Source organism: Mustelus asterias, chromosome 7 (genome assembly GCF_964213995.1).
Source record: "Mustelus asterias chromosome 7, sMusAst1.hap1.1, whole genome shotgun sequence".
Classification (NCBI taxonomy): Eukaryota; Metazoa; Chordata; class Chondrichthyes; order Carcharhiniformes; family Triakidae; genus Mustelus; species Mustelus asterias.
In genome coordinates, this window is record NC_135807.1 from 56,748,973 (window position 1) to 56,767,289 (window position 18,317).

General features: G+C 40.1%; 1 protein-coding gene across 1 annotated transcript in view; it reads left to right on the top strand.

Annotated features, from left to right (window-relative positions):
- trappc9 (trafficking protein particle complex subunit 9) overlaps positions 1 to 18,317 on the top strand; it is a 353,332-nt gene that overhangs the window by 309,524 nt on the left and 25,491 nt on the right. Inside the window, exon 20 of the mRNA XM_078215491.1 lies at positions 16,464 to 16,623. Coding sequence (XP_078071617.1) covers positions 16,464 to 16,623 — 160 coding nt within the window. The remainder of the gene's footprint in view (positions 1 to 16,463; positions 16,624 to 18,317) is intronic.

The following is an 18,317-nucleotide window of genomic DNA, read 5'->3' on the forward strand; positions in this document are numbered from 1 at the left end:
CAAGCTGAAGGAGCTCGGTCTTTTCTCCTTGGAGAGACGAAGGATGAGAGGAGACCTAATAGAGGTGTATAAGATGTTGAGAGGCATAGATCGGGTGGACTCTGAGGCTTTTTCCCAGGGTGGAAATGTCTGCTATGAGAGGACACAGGTTTAAGGTGCTGGGGGGTAGGTACAGGGGAGATGTTAGGGGTAAGTTTTTCACACACAGTGGTGGGCGAGTGGAATCGGCTGCCGTCAGGGGTGGTGGAGGCAAACTCAATAGGGTCTTTTAAGAGACCCTGGATGGAGCTTAATAGGATGGAGGGTTATAGGTAGGTCTAGAAGGTAGGGATGTGTTCTGCACAACTTGTGGGCCGAAGGGCCTGTTTGTGCTGTAGTTTTTCTATGTTCTACCAATACAAATCTCTGTCAAATACCACAGCCAATCATAAGATACTTAATATCATGGTGATATCTTATTCGTCCAACTGATTCTGGACATAGCCTCCCCTCTTGGCACTAACTAACTCCCTGTCGCTTGTTAATGGCAGACGCTCCCACAAGGTCACAATGGATGTTCCCACCGTCTCACTGCCAAGGTGAAGAGACATGTGTTCCTGTGTCCAGGTTCATATCTATTATCGATTCATAATGTTGCATAATGCAACATTAGGAATACCACCCGATAAGACTTGCTGACTAACCTGTTCCCAGACCTTTGGTTTTAAACTATTGACTTCCATGCCTTTTGGTAACTTTGCTTGACTAAAGTGTATATTACATTGAAATATATTTAAAACATCAGCATTATATGTTCTAAAATCATAATCACTTGTTTGATTCACTTACTGCATTCACAAGCTGTTTGTGTTAGCTTGCCCAATAATCATTTAACTGCTTTCTGATTCCTTGTCCTCTAAAAGACTGCATTCTGCCTGTAAATCTTATTAGCTGGTTAGAAATCCCCTTCCACAGCATGCTATTTGCTAACTGTGAGAATACACTTTTTCTTGCAATTCTCCCAATCTATTTAGGCCTTTCAAGTAGTGATGGCAGAAATCAGAGGTTTCATGATCGCCAACAACTCAGCAGACATACAGTCAAAAAAATTCCAAACTTCAATGGCAGGGCTTACCTAGCCCAAAGGAAGATGATTGTGGTTGTTGGAGGTCAATCATCTGTCCCAGTACATCACTGCAGCCGTTCCTCAGGGTAGTGTTTTGGACCGAACCATCTTCAGCTGATTCATCAATCACCTTCCTTCCATCATAAGCTCAGAAGTGGGAATGTTCTCTAATTATTCCCATTTGCACCTCCTCTGATACTGCAGAAGTCCATGGCCATGTGCAGCCTATTTTCCTGTAACTTACCCTGACACTTAAATGCTATATTGAGTACTACCATCTGGCCTGGCAATGTAAAAGATTTCATGACACTCTTCCAAGATAACCCAGTGGCGATGATCTCATGCTGGCCAATATTTATCTGTTAATCAAGCGAAGAATGACTTAAGACAATTCACTTGATACACAGGTTCATTCCAATCATCGAATGGTTTATTATTTTACGCCAACAGGGAGCAGGTCACTGGGCTCACCTTGCACTTCTCCAATGAACAAAGAAAATATGCACTTCTTACATTTTCACTTCAGCCCATCCTGGCTGGTTACAAGCCAGTCACGGTATTTATTGGTTAAATGCTTATCCAGTCAAGTTAATAGTTAGGCATCATGAGACTGCGTGACCAGCTTGTGGATGGCTCTTGGCCATCTCATGATGTTTACCAGACATCTTATCTACCATTTTTGGGTCTTCACAATCAATCTCAACACTCAGGATTTTCTTATCTCAACCACATTCCTGACTCCGTTACTCAATGCAGCTGGCTGTGCTCTCTTAAGAGGGTCCCTGCTGAGAAAGCTTAATGGCCTGTGACTGAAGAGCTACGGGAATGTGGTCAAGTTGGTCAAGTACCATAATGCCTCACATTCTAGCCGCAGTTCTCCATTTATAACATATGTGTCTGTAGGTAGCTGCCTTGGCCATGGTCGACCCCAACAATCAATAAAACCCATTTTATCTTAAATTTGATTGCTGTTTGTGGATCTTACTGTGCAATAATTGACAGCCACGTTCCCCTACATCACAAAAGTACACCTCAAAAGTATGCCACAGACTGTGATGCGCTTTGTCTTGCAAATGTAAGGTAAGTGGGGTGCTGGTTGGGAAAAAGAGCAGTTCTGCAGTTTTTGTGTGCAGTGTCAGCAAGTAATGTGCTAAGCTTAAAAATAGCATACGTTGGATGCAGCATAACGATGCTTGTACTTTGCACAATAGTAAATCTTAAGATCCTTTTGTATTCCAGCAGTGTACCCTATCCCTAAGATCAGCTGTCCTCCCAACCATTCTGACTGAGTGACAATTTTATGTTGAATCTTTTTTGCAGTATTGCTCTTTGAAGTCAAACTTGTTTGATTTGAAACTGCTATGATCCACTTCATCCAGCATCTACCTATACTGCATTCAATAAAAATACATTTTCATATCCTCTTCGTTTCAGCTGGAGTTGGTCACAGATAGTCGGGGTGAAATTGATCAACGACAACACCGCAAAATGGGCCGATCGTGATCGGCAACCCATTTTATAACCTACATCCATTGATGTCACTAAGTGTGTATCCATATCAAATGACATATTCAGAATCTGGATTTTAGTCAGCAATGTCTTCCCCTCATTCAGAATTTACATATGGAATATGCAATGCAGTTCTAAAGGTAGACTCAATTAATAGGTTATGCATCCTGAACTCCTGCAGGAGAGTTCATTTAAGGAACTGGAAAAGATTTGGGTGCATAAGTAGTAATCAATTGTTGATTTCTTGTGTGTTTTGGGAGATAGTAATGGTCACGCCTTCATTTTCATTTGCTGAAACTATGCATCGATTTGATATGTCTAGGATTGTTACTTTGAAAATTAAATTTCATGTGGCTTTATTAGCCTTGCAGATAAAATTGTACTTGCAAATTGTGCATAGCTCTGTTATCTGTCACAATCTTACTTTCCACCCAATTTGTTAGATCTTTAATGTAGTAGGTGTCTGAATCTTTCATTATTCATCCTATTAGTCAGTCAGCAGCTGTGGTATTTAACACTCCATGCAATATTTTGCTTTTTTGTCAGTCAGAGCTAGTGTGTTTAACTATTCATATTCAAAATAGAAGGTTGTTTAGCATGCTAGGAGTTAGAAGTCCCAAATATAGAATAAAGCTCTGACATGGACATTCAATGAGTCTTGGGGACCGGCTACGTGAGCTCAAGCTCAGGATTTTGGCGCTTCAGAGCAACTGGAGTCATTGCAGAACGTGAGGAAGGGTATGATTATTCTTGTTCGTAGATTCCAGAAACCGGTCATACCACAGGCAGTATTAGTTCAGGATAGTAGAAAAGTGGCCATCCAGAGGTTTTGGAAGAGGCTGGAAATGGAATCAAAACACCACCAAGTTTTCTTATAAAGACTTCTGTACAAATGAGTTTAACACCACCATTTCGAACAGTATTGTTGCAGACCACAAGGGATTAGAAGGAATAAACCAATGCACATCTGAGTTTCCTCAAGTTGAGCATTTCAGACTGCACACAAGAGCTAGAAGCAGGAGTAGACCATATGCTTGTCAAGTCTGCTCCACTATTCAATATGATCATGGCTGATCTTGGACTTGAACTCCATTTCCCACCCACTTCCCATATTCCTTAATTCCCTGAACATCCAAAGATCTGTCCATCTTAAATATATTCAATGATGGAGCATGCAGAACCTTCGGGAGTAAAGAATTCCAAAGATTTAAAAGCCTTTGAGTGAAGAAATTTCTCCTCATTCAGCCCAAAGTAATGGTTCCTTTCTCCTGAGGCTGTGCCTCTGGTGAGAGTGATGACACCTTGAAGGAGTGTGAACCAGATCTTGGCACCAGTGGGCAAAGGATTGCATACAAATGAATAGCAAAGAGTAGAAATGCAGTTGTTGTAGGAGATTTTGATGGGGACATAGTCAATTCTGCCTCATGTCTTGCATGGTGTGTTGCCTGGCTGGTAAAGGATATTATGGAGAGGGTGCAGAGTATTCTGCAAGGGGAAGGTGGTGAGTCAGAGCTTGTGATACACTTTAGGTACCAATGGCATAGGGAGGGCAGGTATTGAAGTCCTATGATCAGATTTTCAGGAGGTATGAAGTTTTCTAGAAAGTAGAAGTTTGAAAATTGCAGTCTTTGGATTACTCCCATTGCCTTGTGCTAATGAAATTAGAAATAGCAAGATGGGGAGAATAAATGTGTGACTTGAGGCATGGTACAGGAGGCAAGGTTTCAATTCTTGGGTCATTGGGACTAGTTTTGGGGCAGGAAGCACTGACTGAACAAGGACAGGTTGTACAGGAATAGGACTGGGACCAATGTCCTCATGGGGAGGTTCACTGGTGCAGTTTGGAAGGGTTGAAACTAAATTGGCCAGGGGATGAGCACGAGTGTATGCAAGTAGAAGAGTGGAATAAGTAAGAGTGTTACATAGTAATAAAGAAGTTCTGCCATATTAGATAGGAACAGACTAAGAAGGACCATGAGGAACACAAAGATAGGTTTAGAATACATGCATGTGCACGCACCAAGTGTGGTGAATAAGGTTGGTGAGTTACAAGCACCAATAGCTGTGCGGGAATTTGACATAACAGAAAACTGTTATAGAGTCATAGAGGTTTACAGCATGGAAACAGGCCCTTCGGCCCAACTTGTCCATGCCACCCTTTTTATTTTAAAACCCCTAACCTAATCCCAATTGCCTGCATTTGGCCCATATCCCTCTATACCCATCATACCCATGTAACTATCTAAATGCTTTTTAAAAGATAAAATTGTACCCGCCTCTACTACTACCTCTGGCAGCTTGTTCCAGACACTCGCCATCCTCTGTGAAAAAATTGCCCCTCCGGACACTTTTGTATCTCTCCCCTCTCATTTTAAACCTATGGTCAGGACTCGGCGCTTAATATTCAGAGATATAAGGTGTTCAGAAAAGTTAAGGAAAAAGAAAAGGCAGATAGGATAGCAGCACTGATTAGGAAAACCCTAGTTTTGAAAAGCGAGGATGTGTTAGCTGGGGTAAGGACTTGATCTGAAATTCAGATCAAGAAGTAAGAGGTGATGCATTTTGGCAGAAGAGATCATGAGAAGCAATATATACTAAATGGCAGTTCTTCAGAGTATGCCAGGAAAAAGGTACCAGGGTGTTCATGTGCATAGGTGGTAAGATATACTCATAGTAATTAGCAAAACAAGATTGGATTCTGGTCTTCATAAATGAAGTTATTGAGTACAAAAGCATGGGTGTTATGCTGAACTCTGGTTTCACCAGAACTCGAATATTGTGTCCAGTTCTGTTCACCACACTTTAGAAAGGATGTGAGAATTCTTGAGAGAGTGCAGAGGAGAATTACCAGAATGGTTACAGAAATGGGGTATTTTAGCTGGGGTTTGTTCTCCTTGGAGCAAAGAGATTGGATGGAGATTTGATAGACATGTATGAGATTATAACAGGTCGATTAAAAAGTAGACAATGAAAACTGTTCCCAGTAGCTGATGATGCAAGGACTTGGGAAGACAGATTTAAACTTTGGGCAAGAGATGTAGTGGGGCTGTGAGGAAGGTGGCGAATGTGCTGGGTAAACAATTCTTCCAATAATTATTAAAGCTAGGTGTTTCGACAATCTCAGAAGAAAGTCAAAATATCACCTTTTACACAATGAGTGGTAATGACTTGGAATTCTGCATTACATAAGTGATGGAAGTAGAGAAAATCAACAATTTAAATGTTAAATTGAATGGCTACAATGGGAAATAAACATGCAGAGGTATGGGCTAGAGTGGGGCAGGAGGACTAACTAGATTGTTTTAGAGTGCTGGCATGGACTTGATGTGCCGAATGATGACCTTCTGTACTGCGAATTTAAACCTGACAGCTCAGCTCTGGTCAAGGCATTGCCCTGACCAGTGAATGGCGATCACTTTGTTTAGCTGAAACAAACGCAGTGTACATGCTCTTTCTGTCTGCAATGTGTATCAAACTTTCTCACAATGCTGTCAGTCACATTTAACTGGTGCATTCTTCATGGCAATGCATCTACCAATTGCAATTGACTTGCCACCTAATCAGCATTCTTTTCTCATACAGTATAAAGTTTCCCTGACATTGGTATTATTGAAATTTTCCTGATAAATGGAAGACAGAAGCTTTGACAAAGTGTATTTTTTTCAGCAATGCTCAGTGTTACACTGTTTAAATTCTGGTGTAACTCAGTGATGAATAGAACCACCTAACCCATCAACACCCCCAACCTGACTACCCGCCCGGCTCCCTGACCCAACTACCCATTCACTCTCCCAATCTGATTATCCATTCCCTCCTGCTCACCCGCTCATTAAATCCACTGAAAGACTTGAACCTTTAAAAACTTACCTCAGTGTGGCAGCTGATCTTATTAAAAGGGAGTATGTCCTCTACACTGCTCTACCACCTCTTCTTAATAGTAAGCACGCAATCATCTCTGCAGATAGCAGCAATGCCCACAGCATTGTTGCTGATCAGAAGATCTGGCCCAATATAATGTTAAACGTGGAATAGTTCACTTATTCCACCTGAAAGTAGATGTTCAACACCAATAAGTCAGCAGGTAATGTTGGACAAAGGGATGAAGGACTGTTGGCTTTTTCTAGTTTTGCAATGTTTTAAATATTGTCATTTATTGAAAGTGGTAGATTCACCTCATGAATCCACGAAGCACCAATTAGTCCTAACTAGATTTTCTAATTGCAGTGCTGTTTGAAAATCAGTAGATATTGCAGTCTTGATCACTGTCACTGTCTAGTGAAAAGGTGATAAAAGTGAGATGCTTTGTCAAAACTGAACATAACACTGCATTATTTGAATCCTGACTGCGCTTGATGTTATTTTGACTTTTTTCTGTGATTGTCAAAACACCTAGCTTTAATAATTATTGGAAGAATTGTTTACCCAGCACATTCACCACCTGTTTAAAATCATTTTTTTCTAAGTGTTTTGAATGAGGAAGTGTATGTAGATGAGCATTAGAAATGGTTTGTAAACTGAAGAGAACAGTTTAAAATGAATTAATACAATTACTGCTCTACAACCTCATTAGTTACTCAATGTGCATTTAATTTACTACATCTTATAAAGAGGTCATGGTTCAAAATTGAATCAGAAGGCAATTTGAATTAAATTATAAAATCTCTGAACATTTTGTATCTGAAGTGAATATAAATCATTTAAAATCAGAACAGTTTGAATTGAATTAGTTTTAAAATGGTCTTAGAGCTTCTTTAAAATATAAAATTACAATCTCCTAAACATCTTTCGATTTTAGGTTGCTTGCTTTATCTATTTTTGTGATTCAGGCATTGTTGACAAAACAGGTAATGCCCAATCCGCATTGCTCTGAGAAGAAACCATCTGTGGTTTGATACAATTGAGTCACTTGCTAGGCCACTTCAGAAGGCACTTAATTGTCAATCATGTTACTGCTTTGCCACTTCTGGAATCATGGGTCATCAGGCAGACTGGGTAAGGACAGCAGGTTTCTTTTAAAGAATATAGCATAATAGGAGAAATAGGAGCATGGGTAGACCATAGAAGCCTTCAAGTCTGCTCCATCATTTAATAGAATTATGGCTAATCTTCTGCCTAAATCACATTTTCCCACCTACCTCCCATATCTTGATTCCCTGAGCAGCCAAAGATCAGTCTTTCTCACCCTTGAGTAAGCCCAATAATGGAGTATCGATAATGCTCTGGGCTAGAGAATAGCAAAGAATAGCAACCCTCTGAGTGAAGAAATTTCTCTTCCTCTCAATCTTAAATGATTAACCCGTTATCTTAAGACTGTGCCCTGTGCTCCAGATTTCTCAGTAAGAAGTTTAACAACACCAGGTTAAAGTCCAACAGGTTTATTTGGTAGCAAAAGCCACAAGCTTTCGGAGCCTTAAGCCCCTTCTTCAGGTGAGTGGGAATTCCCACAGGATTATTTCACAGGATGGGTGTTTCTGGCCAGGCCAGGTTTTTTTGACCATCCCTAATTGCCCTTGAGAAAGTAGTGGTGAGCTGCTGCCTTGAACCAGTGCAGTCCTCCTAATGATGATAATGAACAATCCAATGGCTCATGATCTTTTAGTGAATGTTTTATTTTTATTATTCACCTCCTATCTCTTCCAGCCTCTAATATGCATAGTTCTATCTTACCTCGCGTCCCCAGCCCCATCTTGTTCTATACTTCCAATTTCAGTGGATATCTTATTGTAGATGACTTCAATCTTGATCTAACGTCCACTGCTGTCTTTCCTCTGACTTTGACATTTCTGACCTTACTCAGTCTCGCTGTCCTCAAACTCTGAAACCTTTCCACCCACCCATAGCCATCTCTCAATCCTGCTATTCTCTGGCTTTGCCGCATCAGATGTTTTAATCAGTAAATGACTATTTATGATTACTACCTCTTCCCCGAGTTTAGTTCCATCTTCTGCAATGCCAAGAGTTAATTGGGAGTTTTGGACTTGGCTCGAAGATTATGCCTACACAACATTGTCCAAGGATGATCATTTTCCCTGGAATTTAGATCATTGTGGGGTAATTTAATCAAGGTTTCCAAGATATTAAGTTGAACAAATGGGGTTGATGACAAACTATTTCTGTAGATCAGGGAGTCGAGGAGTATGAGATATCATCTGAAAGTTATAGCTCGACATTTCTGTAGTGAAATTTTGAAGCACTTTGACATACAAAGCTTGTCCGAGGTTTGAAAATCTTGTCTGAAAAATGCACCTATTTCCAACTCCATACATCACCTGATTCCATCCCACCTCAGCTCATCTTCTGCAGAAACCTTCATTAATGCTTATATTAACTCTAGTCCTGATTATTTCATCACACCCCACCTGGCCTCCATAATCTTGATGTCATCCAAAACTCTAGCCTGTGCTCTTATTCATTACCAAGTCCCATTCACTATTACCCTTGTGCACATCAACCCAAGCTGGCTCTCAGCTCAGCAATGCCTCTGTTTTTTAAATTTTCATGTTTGTTTCAGATCCATTCGTGGCCTCATCCTTCCCTGTCTCTGTAATCTCCTCTAACCCTACAACCCTCTGAGATATCTGCACTCGTCTAATTCTGGCCCCTTGAGCATTCTTGCTGCCTAGGCCCTCAGCTTTGCAATACTCTCCCTACACCTTTTTGTCTCTAACTCTTTAAGACACTCCTTAAAACCTGTCTCATGGCCTGGACATTACTTTATTTGACTTAAAATAAAAGTTTAGTTGTTGTTTAAACTCCCAATGGCAATTAATTCACTTTGAGGGTATGGCCAATATTGTGTCCAACACCTGGTTCTCGTGTGATGTTTTTAAATATACCACAAAAGATTACGGAAACCTGATTTGTGATAACCATAATTAGTGCTTAAAATTTTGTCATCTTTTGCACTCACTACACAGATTTCAACTGAATGAGACCAAATAAACCATCAGAGCCGAGCAGAAACTCTTAAGCCCTATTTTTAAACAATATCCAGAAAATCAACAATATTGGATAGAAAATATAATTGTAGATTTTTATAATCTTTTGAATGTTTACAAATGTTTATGGGGTTAGGCTTTCCCTCAAAGCCTGCATCAAATTATATTTTTGTTGACACTCTTGTCTACTACCTGAGATACACTGGGCTCTATTTCTTATAATGGAATGAGGAGTTCTTTTTCCTTTATCCAGCATAGCTGGAGATCCAAAAAACAAAAAAAGTTAGGTTTCTCTATAAGTGTTCAATTCCCTTTATGTGCCTGTGGCCAACTTCTGCTTTCATCCTGCTTCACTATGCACTACATGCACCTTTCTGATGAGCTTATTTGACTTATTTTCATAATAACATTTCCTTTCATACTGTGGGGAGATTTTTTCTACTAAAATGTTATAGCTCACACTTCCAATTTATTTTTTTTGTCCTTTTTTTTTCTTGTAAGTGAATGCGCTTTAACAAGAATAATTCTTGTTAGCAACAATGATAGCCAAAGTAGCAGGATTACTGCACAATCAGAACACCTTACAGAAAAGATATTTCAAGCTACAGTTATTGAATATTCATAATTATTGTATTGGCTGCCTTAAGATTCAGTAATTGAAGGGAACGTGTTTTGGTCAACAGTAGTTTTAGTTAGATGTCTTTCCAGATTGAAGAATGATACAATCCTATTGATAGTTGGTCATAAACCCAGTGTTGTGGAACTGTTTGCTACAATGCCTTTCTGCTTTGTGCCTTCTCTTGGACACAACATGCATGTTTCATCAAACAGACTTTCTGTACCAAATTAAGTAACTTTGTATTAAAAGTTGGCCATAGAAACAGCTAGATTACAAGCATTGCCAACAGTAGTCAAATCGTTGGTGTGAAATTGAGTCATGATGTCGAGATGCCGGTGTTGGACTGGGGTGGGCACAGTAGAAGTCTCATAACACCAGGTTAAAGTCCAACAGGTTTATTTGGTAGCACAAGCTTTCGGAGCACTGTCCCTTCATCAGGTGAGTGGAGAGTTGGGTTCGCAGGGCGTATATAGGCAAGATAATGGTTGGAATGCGTGTCTTAATAGGTAATCAAGTCTTTACAGGTACAGACAATGCGAATGGAGAGAAGATTAAGTACAGGTTAAAGAGGTGTGAATTGTCTCAAGCCAGGACAGTTAGTAAGATTTTGCAAGCCCAGGCAAATCGTAGGGGTTACAGGTCGTGTGACATGAACCCAAGATCCCAGTTGAGGCCGTCCTTAGTGTGCGGAACTTGGCTATCAGTTTCTGTTGAGTGATTTTGCATTGTCGTGTGTCTTGAAGGCCGCCTTGGAGAAGACTGACCCAAAGATTGGAGGCTGAATATCCTTGACTGCTGAAGTGTTCCCCGACAGGAAGGGAACACTCCTGCCTGGTGACTGTAGAGCGGTGTCCATTCATCCATTGTCGTAGTGTCTGCATGGTCTCGCCGATGTACCATGCCTCGAGACATCCTTTCCTGCAGCGTATCAGGTAGACAACATTGGCCGAGTCGCATGAGTATGTACCATGTACCTGGTGGATGGTGTTCTCAAATGAGATGATGGCATCCGTGTCGATGATCCAGCACGTCTTGCAGAGGTTGCTGTGGCAGGGTTGTGTGGTGTTGTGGTCGCTGTACTCCTGAAGGCTGGGTAGTTTGCTGCGCACAATGGTCTGCTTGAGGTTGCGCGGTTGTTTGAAGGCAAGTAGTGGGGATGGCCTTGGCGAGATGTTCGTCTTCATCGATGACATGTTGAAGGCTCCAGAGAAGATGTCGTAGCTTCTCCGCTCAAGGGAAGTACTGGACGACGAAGGGTACTCTGTTGGCTGTGTCCCATGTTTGTCTTCTGAGGTGGTCGCTTAGCCTTTTTTGAACTGTAATAGCTCTGAGATTTAATGTAAAAAAATCTGGGGATTTAAGCAGAGACAGTTGTTGAGCAGAAGAACTGTATGTGCCATTCAGAAGTTTTGTTTCTATTGTTGTTGCATTTGATCTGTATTGAGGCAAGTCAGTGACGAACATGGATACCAACTGGCTAAGGAATGAATTTCAAAAGAAAATTGCCATTTTGGTTTTTTTCAAAGGTTATGTTCTATAATACCTGTTTGGCCAACGTAGGAAAACTACTGACTCTTAAGACGTGAGAAGAACAGCCCATTCAGTGTTGTTCATTCTCTGACTCAAAAGTGACTTAGCCTGCCAGTTAGTTTTGTAGCATAAATTATAATTTTTCAAAGATCATTTGCCTGCCCCTTTTGCTTAGCCAGACGTGAGCCAATAATTTTAGTATGACTCATTTACCTTGGTGTGACGTTAATGTACCTTTAAGAAAAGTTTTTCTTAAATCATTATCTCCCCAGCTCTCTCAGCTTCAAAGTTTTCTTAGCTCACAGCCTCAGCTGATGTCATCTGTTACCAGCTTGACTGGAGATGTCCTTTTATTGCTACTTCAATAGCTTAAATGGGGGTTGTGTATGAGTACTCTTGGATTGTTTTTATGGCCCTGCATTGCTAGGAGGAAAGTCATGGGTTCTGGTCAGGTTTTTTTTCCTTCAGGGGGAATTCAAGGTTTTTTTCTGTTTGGCTGCAGTTTTGAGTTTTAGTTTTAAAAGGAGCATGAAGCTGAAAAGAAGTCTGTCTCTTCCAGTTTCGGAAGTTCTGTGGGTTAGCTGAAAACAAGGTCTTTGCCTTTCTGAAGGGGGGAATCGGCTGTTGGTGGCTTGTTTAGAGTCTCTGGTATTTTGGGAAGCTGTTCTGATTTCAAATTGTTGAGTTTATCTGGAGAACTGAAGACTTCATCCAAAGGTCTCGTCCAGTATCACGTGAGCATTACTCTTTGCTGTATTAAACCTGTGAAAAGGGCCTTTTGTCAACGGGATTGGTTTGATTGGAGCACATTAGACATGTTTGTTAAGGGTTATGATGTGGAGATGCCAGCGTTGGACTGGGGTAAACACAGTAAGAGTTTTAACAACACCAGGCTAAAGTCCAACAGGTTTATTTGGTAGCAAATGCCATTAGCTTTCGGAGCGCTGCCCCATCGTCAGATGGAGTGGATATCCACTCCATCTGATGAAGGGGCAGCGCTCCGAAAGCTAATGGCATTTGCTACCAAATAAACCTGTTGGACTTTAACCTGGTGTTGTTAAAACTCTTACTGTGTTAAGGGTTATACATTGTAGTGGTTGTTTTGTTTCTTGTTTGTAATTGATAAGAGTTCTTGCTAATTTTCTTACCATACATGCTAATTATATTCTTAAATAAACTTTGTTTGATAAAAGTTCCCTAGTGGGTCATTTGAATCATACCTAAAGTGAAACATGCCATGCTTATCCTAGCCAAATTCAAGAGGCAAAACTTATGATCCAGGTGGGCTCCATAAAACATTTTGGAGTTTCTGACCTGAACCATAACACTTGGCCAATAACATTTCACTCTCCGGTAGCCTGAGGATACGCAAGTTTGTACAGTTCGAACGTTCTTTACCCACTGTCTCCGAGCAACCCAAATATGTAGGTCTATAGAGTTCAAAAGTTATTTTCTCACTATCTACTTCGCAACCCTTTATCGAGAAAACTGAATGATTCTATTCATTCTACTCTGGGAAGCTTGTACTTTCTAAAGCCACACTGATAAGAGAGTTCTGAGTAGCTGTATTGTTTTCAAGGAATGCATTTCTTCTCACTCAGCTGTATCCCATCATGCCCTAGAGTGTTATTTGCCAAGGTGTATGCCTTTAATACGGAATATAATGTGTTTTCAAAAAAAATACATGTTTACATTCTCTAACAGTGGTTATATGTGTTTCTATGCAAACTACCTTTTGTAACTCCAGATACTTTGTACTTTCTCTATACAGCATTCACTCTAAATTAGTCTATCTTGATCTATTAGTCTGTTTAGTCCCAAGTAATCCTAACCCCTCGAACAATCCCTGTGAATGCATTCATGGAAACTCAATAGGCTATGTGAATTAAATGATCAAGGAACTTATTCAACTAAAAAAACTGATATTGAGATGCCAATGTTGGGATTTTACTACAATGTCCGTTTTTTATAATGTGTATTTCCCAATTCAATTCTATAAATTTGAAGTCTATCTTTGCTTTGTTTGCACACTTCTGGTGGAGGTCCTTTTATTTCTGTCCAGTAATGAGGGAACGCACCTTCACATTCCATATTAGAATTGTCAACATCAACTATGAAATGTGAAAAGGGGCATTGTAATCAATAGAAGTACAGTAAACAGCAAATCCCAGACCAGATGCTGCCAGTTAGGATTACCAAAGAGCTGGATATTCATTTCCCTGTGTTTGGAACCACATTTTGCCAATTTTTATTCTTTTGGATGACTAGTTTAAAATTTTTTAATGTTCAATACAAGAAAGTACATCGTTTTGACAGTATTAAATAACAATATAGATTCTGAATAATAATTGACAGTAATAGCAGTAGAACATTTATTGAGGACTTGTGGCACAGTGGTAGCATCCCTACTTCTGGATTGAAACTCTGGGTTCGGGTCCAATGCCAGGACTCGTTGGCCATGAAACGAGCGTACATAATGCAGTTCAATGAGCTGATAATTAGCTTGGGAATCCTTCCACACTCTATTTCTCCGAAAGGGAAAGGAGTGTGTGATGGTATGCTAAAAATAAATTGAGTTTGTAAGACATTTCTCTCTCATTTTACCAGAAATGCTAACCTGTTTACTCTGTCCATTACTTTACACATTAACCCATTTGCAATAGAGCTACAAAAAAGTAATTGTCATCTGCTATCACAACAATTTATAGCCTTGGACGACTTCAGGTTTACACCAGAATATGTTTGAAATGCACAGTGATTTGGCCAAGAACTAAAATAGAAAATATGATGTGCGACCTTTGAAAAGAATACCATTTTTGTGTTGATTTCCAAAATATTAGCCCACCCCTGTTCCTCCTGAGGCTAAAGCAACAACTTAACAAGAGAACCAGGTAGAGAAGTGGGGCGGTCAACACAGAAGCAGGAGATGGGTCTCAGGAACAAGATTAGCTGAAAGAGGGCATAAAGGAAGATAGGAGAGAAACTACAAATCGGTGTGAATTCAGGCATAGAGAACAACCTTAGAAGTTTGACCTAGTGGACTAAGGGAAAGGAGAGAAGTGCCAAAGGCAGAAACTTGAAAGATTATTCAAAATAGTTAAATCGCGTGTTATGAATGCAAGGTTTCATAAGAAGATTATGTTTTGCAGCTATCTTTTTAATGCATGGTAAAATAGCATACTGAAGAGAATCATGTGATCTGTTCGGAACTCTGCCTGAACACGGGAAAGTCACCGTGGGCACGGGAGTCCAGGGTGACACTGACGGAGGGCAAAGTGCAGAATGTTCACACCTGAAGCAAAGGCAAGAGCCGCTAGGTTAATTCTGGACATACATTTGTTCTCTGCTTTTACATAGAAAGAGAGAAATATCTTTTAAAAAGATGGAAGATCACAGCGAGTATGGTCAGCTGCTTTTCTGAGAGTTGCAAGACAGAATGTGGGAAGAAGGAAGGTCTCTGGTTGAAGAGATGCATCCTGTGGCATTCTAAATCTCTGGAAGATTTGCCCTGGCATGGCTCAGAGGAGAAATTGTTGGAGTGTGCTTTACTGCTGGAAGTTGGTTCAGGAATCCCTTGAAAATTGAGAGAAACATCTTTCAATGGTCACTCATGTTATGATTTGTGAAGCAAGAGGATGTGAACCCATTGGAATGAGAGTGACTGGACTGTAAACTGTAATTTAAAGACTGTAATCCTGTGGAGAGTGTGCTGGAAAGTATGTATAGATCAGGAATGTGGGGGTCATTGAGCATATTAGAAGATGAGTAAGGGTTATCTATTCTGTGATTTAGAATACTAGTTTCTTACCAATTAATGATTGATCACTGCTGCTGTTGGTTTGTTACAGTAAAAGTCGTAAAACTTGAAATTTTGTCATGTAATTCCTATATGTGGGAATTGAAGTTTTTAAACAAGTTATCGGTCTCCATGGCGTTTGTAGCACAGGACTCCTCAAAATGATAATCTTCCAGTTGTTTCTGGCCTGTCATAAGACCAGGGATAAGGATAAATACAGTGGTTCATCTGTTTGCCTCATTAATGTAAAATGTGTTGCCACTGGAAATTGTTCTATGTGTGTAGATATTTCCTGTGCACTAAACAGCACTGTTTCTGGAGTTATATTTTCAGTCTGAGGAATTGTATTGAAATTGGATGCAACTGCTCCAATTTCATTTTTTAATTTTTGTAACCTTGCCAGAAGAATTTACTAATGGCAGAAAAGGCAGATTTAGAGTAGGTTGCAAAATGGCAGAAAATGGACCGCAAAAACAGTCATAAAATTTTTTCAAAGGTACATGCTCCACGACCCTTCAAAATTAAACCCCTTGTATACTTAAAATTTTTTCCTTGTAATAACAATGATGGAATATAGGGCATATCTGCTTTCCAAATTATGACATGCTTGTGACACACTTCATTTTTGACAACTTATTTTCAGATGCCATAGGCTTGTATTCAGGACAGTCTTGAACTGTTAGCCTTTTGGGAATTGTGACAGTTCTTAAAAAACTATTATTCAGTTTTTTGATGTTTCTTCTTAATTAGCCTAGTTGGATCAATTTATGATCATGATTTCAGGAGTAAGATGTATATGCTGAATGTGCAAATTGGAAGGTTCAGCACTGACCTGGTGGTTTTACCCAATAGGTTGTGAAATGTATATGCCGGGCCTCTAGACCTAAGCTTATAGATCTGAATGCAGTCCAGTCTTCTGAATGTTGTTGTTGCTGTATTCTGAGTTTGATTTATTTTACCTTGCAGGATGGCCATTCAAGTCAACAAGTTCAACTTTGAAACTCTTCCAGCATCAAACAAAATAGGCAAAATGTTATGTACAGAAAATCTAAAGCAGATTGAAGAGGAAAGGAGTCATGCCCAGGCTGTTGAGATCAACAACAAATTAAACATCTACTGGAAGATAATATCCTTTCTCAGTGCCCTAAATAAATAACAATACTGACGCATTTGTTTCTGTAAGTATTGCAACTAAATATTGTGTGTAGTATATAGTGAACTGCGTTAGAAATTTTAAATAATTAAACATGAACACTGTGCTGTCATTAACTTAAGAAGTTGGCTGTTTGCTCTCTTGCTGACATCCTATGTTTAAAAAAAGATTGAGTGACTAAATAACCATCCACACGTTTTGAAAAGTAAATTTTTCCACATTACTGTATTACCACTAAACCTGAGCTGTGATCGGTCAAACATGCTCTCTTATTTGTTCTTGCAGCGACAAATTAGGTCTGAGATGCATTAGCCGTTCCCTGCCATTTTGATTTTTGGCATGACATTCTTCTCCACTTCGAGTAATTTTTTTTGTCATCTGAGATTCTTCTAGAGAACAGGAGCAACTTCAAATTCGTCGTCTTTAGCACAATTTGTTTTATTTAACTCCACCCTGAAATCATATATTTCAGATCACCAAACTATTTCTATCCTCCCCTTTGGCCAGTCCTGGTGCCAGTGCCCCATGAACTGAAAGTTACTTCTTCCACACCGATCTTTGAGCTATGTATTCATCTCTCTAATTTTATGTATGCTTTGCCAATTTATACGCAGCTCAGATAACAATTCAGAGATTATAACCTAGGAGGTTCTGTTGCTTTATTTAGTGCTTTGCTCTTCAAACTGTCCATGCAGAACCTCTTTCCTCATTCTACCAATGTTGTTGGTACCTACGTGGACCATGAAAATGGGATCCTTCCACTGCAAGTTCCTCTCCAGCCTGGAGCAGATGTCCCAAACTCTGGCACCAGGCAGGCCACACAGCCATTTAGACTCTGGCTCTTTGTTGCGGAGAACAGTGTCAAACCTCCTCACTACATTGCCCCCTACTGCCACTACATTTGTATGTGCTCCCCCAACTTGAATGGCTTCCTGTACCACGGTGCTGCGGGCTTGTTAACTCACCCACCCTGCAGCTCCTACTCTGATTCAAACAAGCTGAGAGGACTTCAAACCTGTTGGATTATTGCAGAGGCTGACTCTTTGCACTCCTACACTATAGTTCCCGTCAGCTGCAGTCACACACCCCTGTCCTTGACCACTTTCCAAATCTGAAGACTCTATCCTGAGGGGTGTGACCATCTCCTGAAGCAAAGTGTCCAGGTAACCCTCTCTGATTTGTCACAGTGTCTGTAGCTCTGTCTCCAGCTTCATGACTTAAGTCACAAACACTTACTGCAGATGTTCTTGGCCTGGATCGGAATGTTATCTGAGAGCTCCCACAATATATAACACATCACCTGTCCTGCAATCCTTGATGTGTTTTAAATAATTAAATTATTTACTTATTTATGGTGCTTTTTATATATTAGATGTCCAACATGTTGTGCCTTTTTTTAAACCCTCGGGTGCACTCCATGTACTTCTCTAATATTAAATGTATTCCACTTTGGACTACTTGTATCACCTTACTATATTCGGCCCTAACTTTCCCTTATTCCAGGCACACGTTTTTCACACATTACCCCTGATACTGAGCATTTGTCAGATAATTAATTCACCAGTTTCTTGTGACCTCTCAATTGTCTTTTTGTTCCCCCCACTGCTGTCTCACAGCAGCTAAAAAACTCATCAAATACTCCTCTTCTACTCTGGCATGGCAAGACT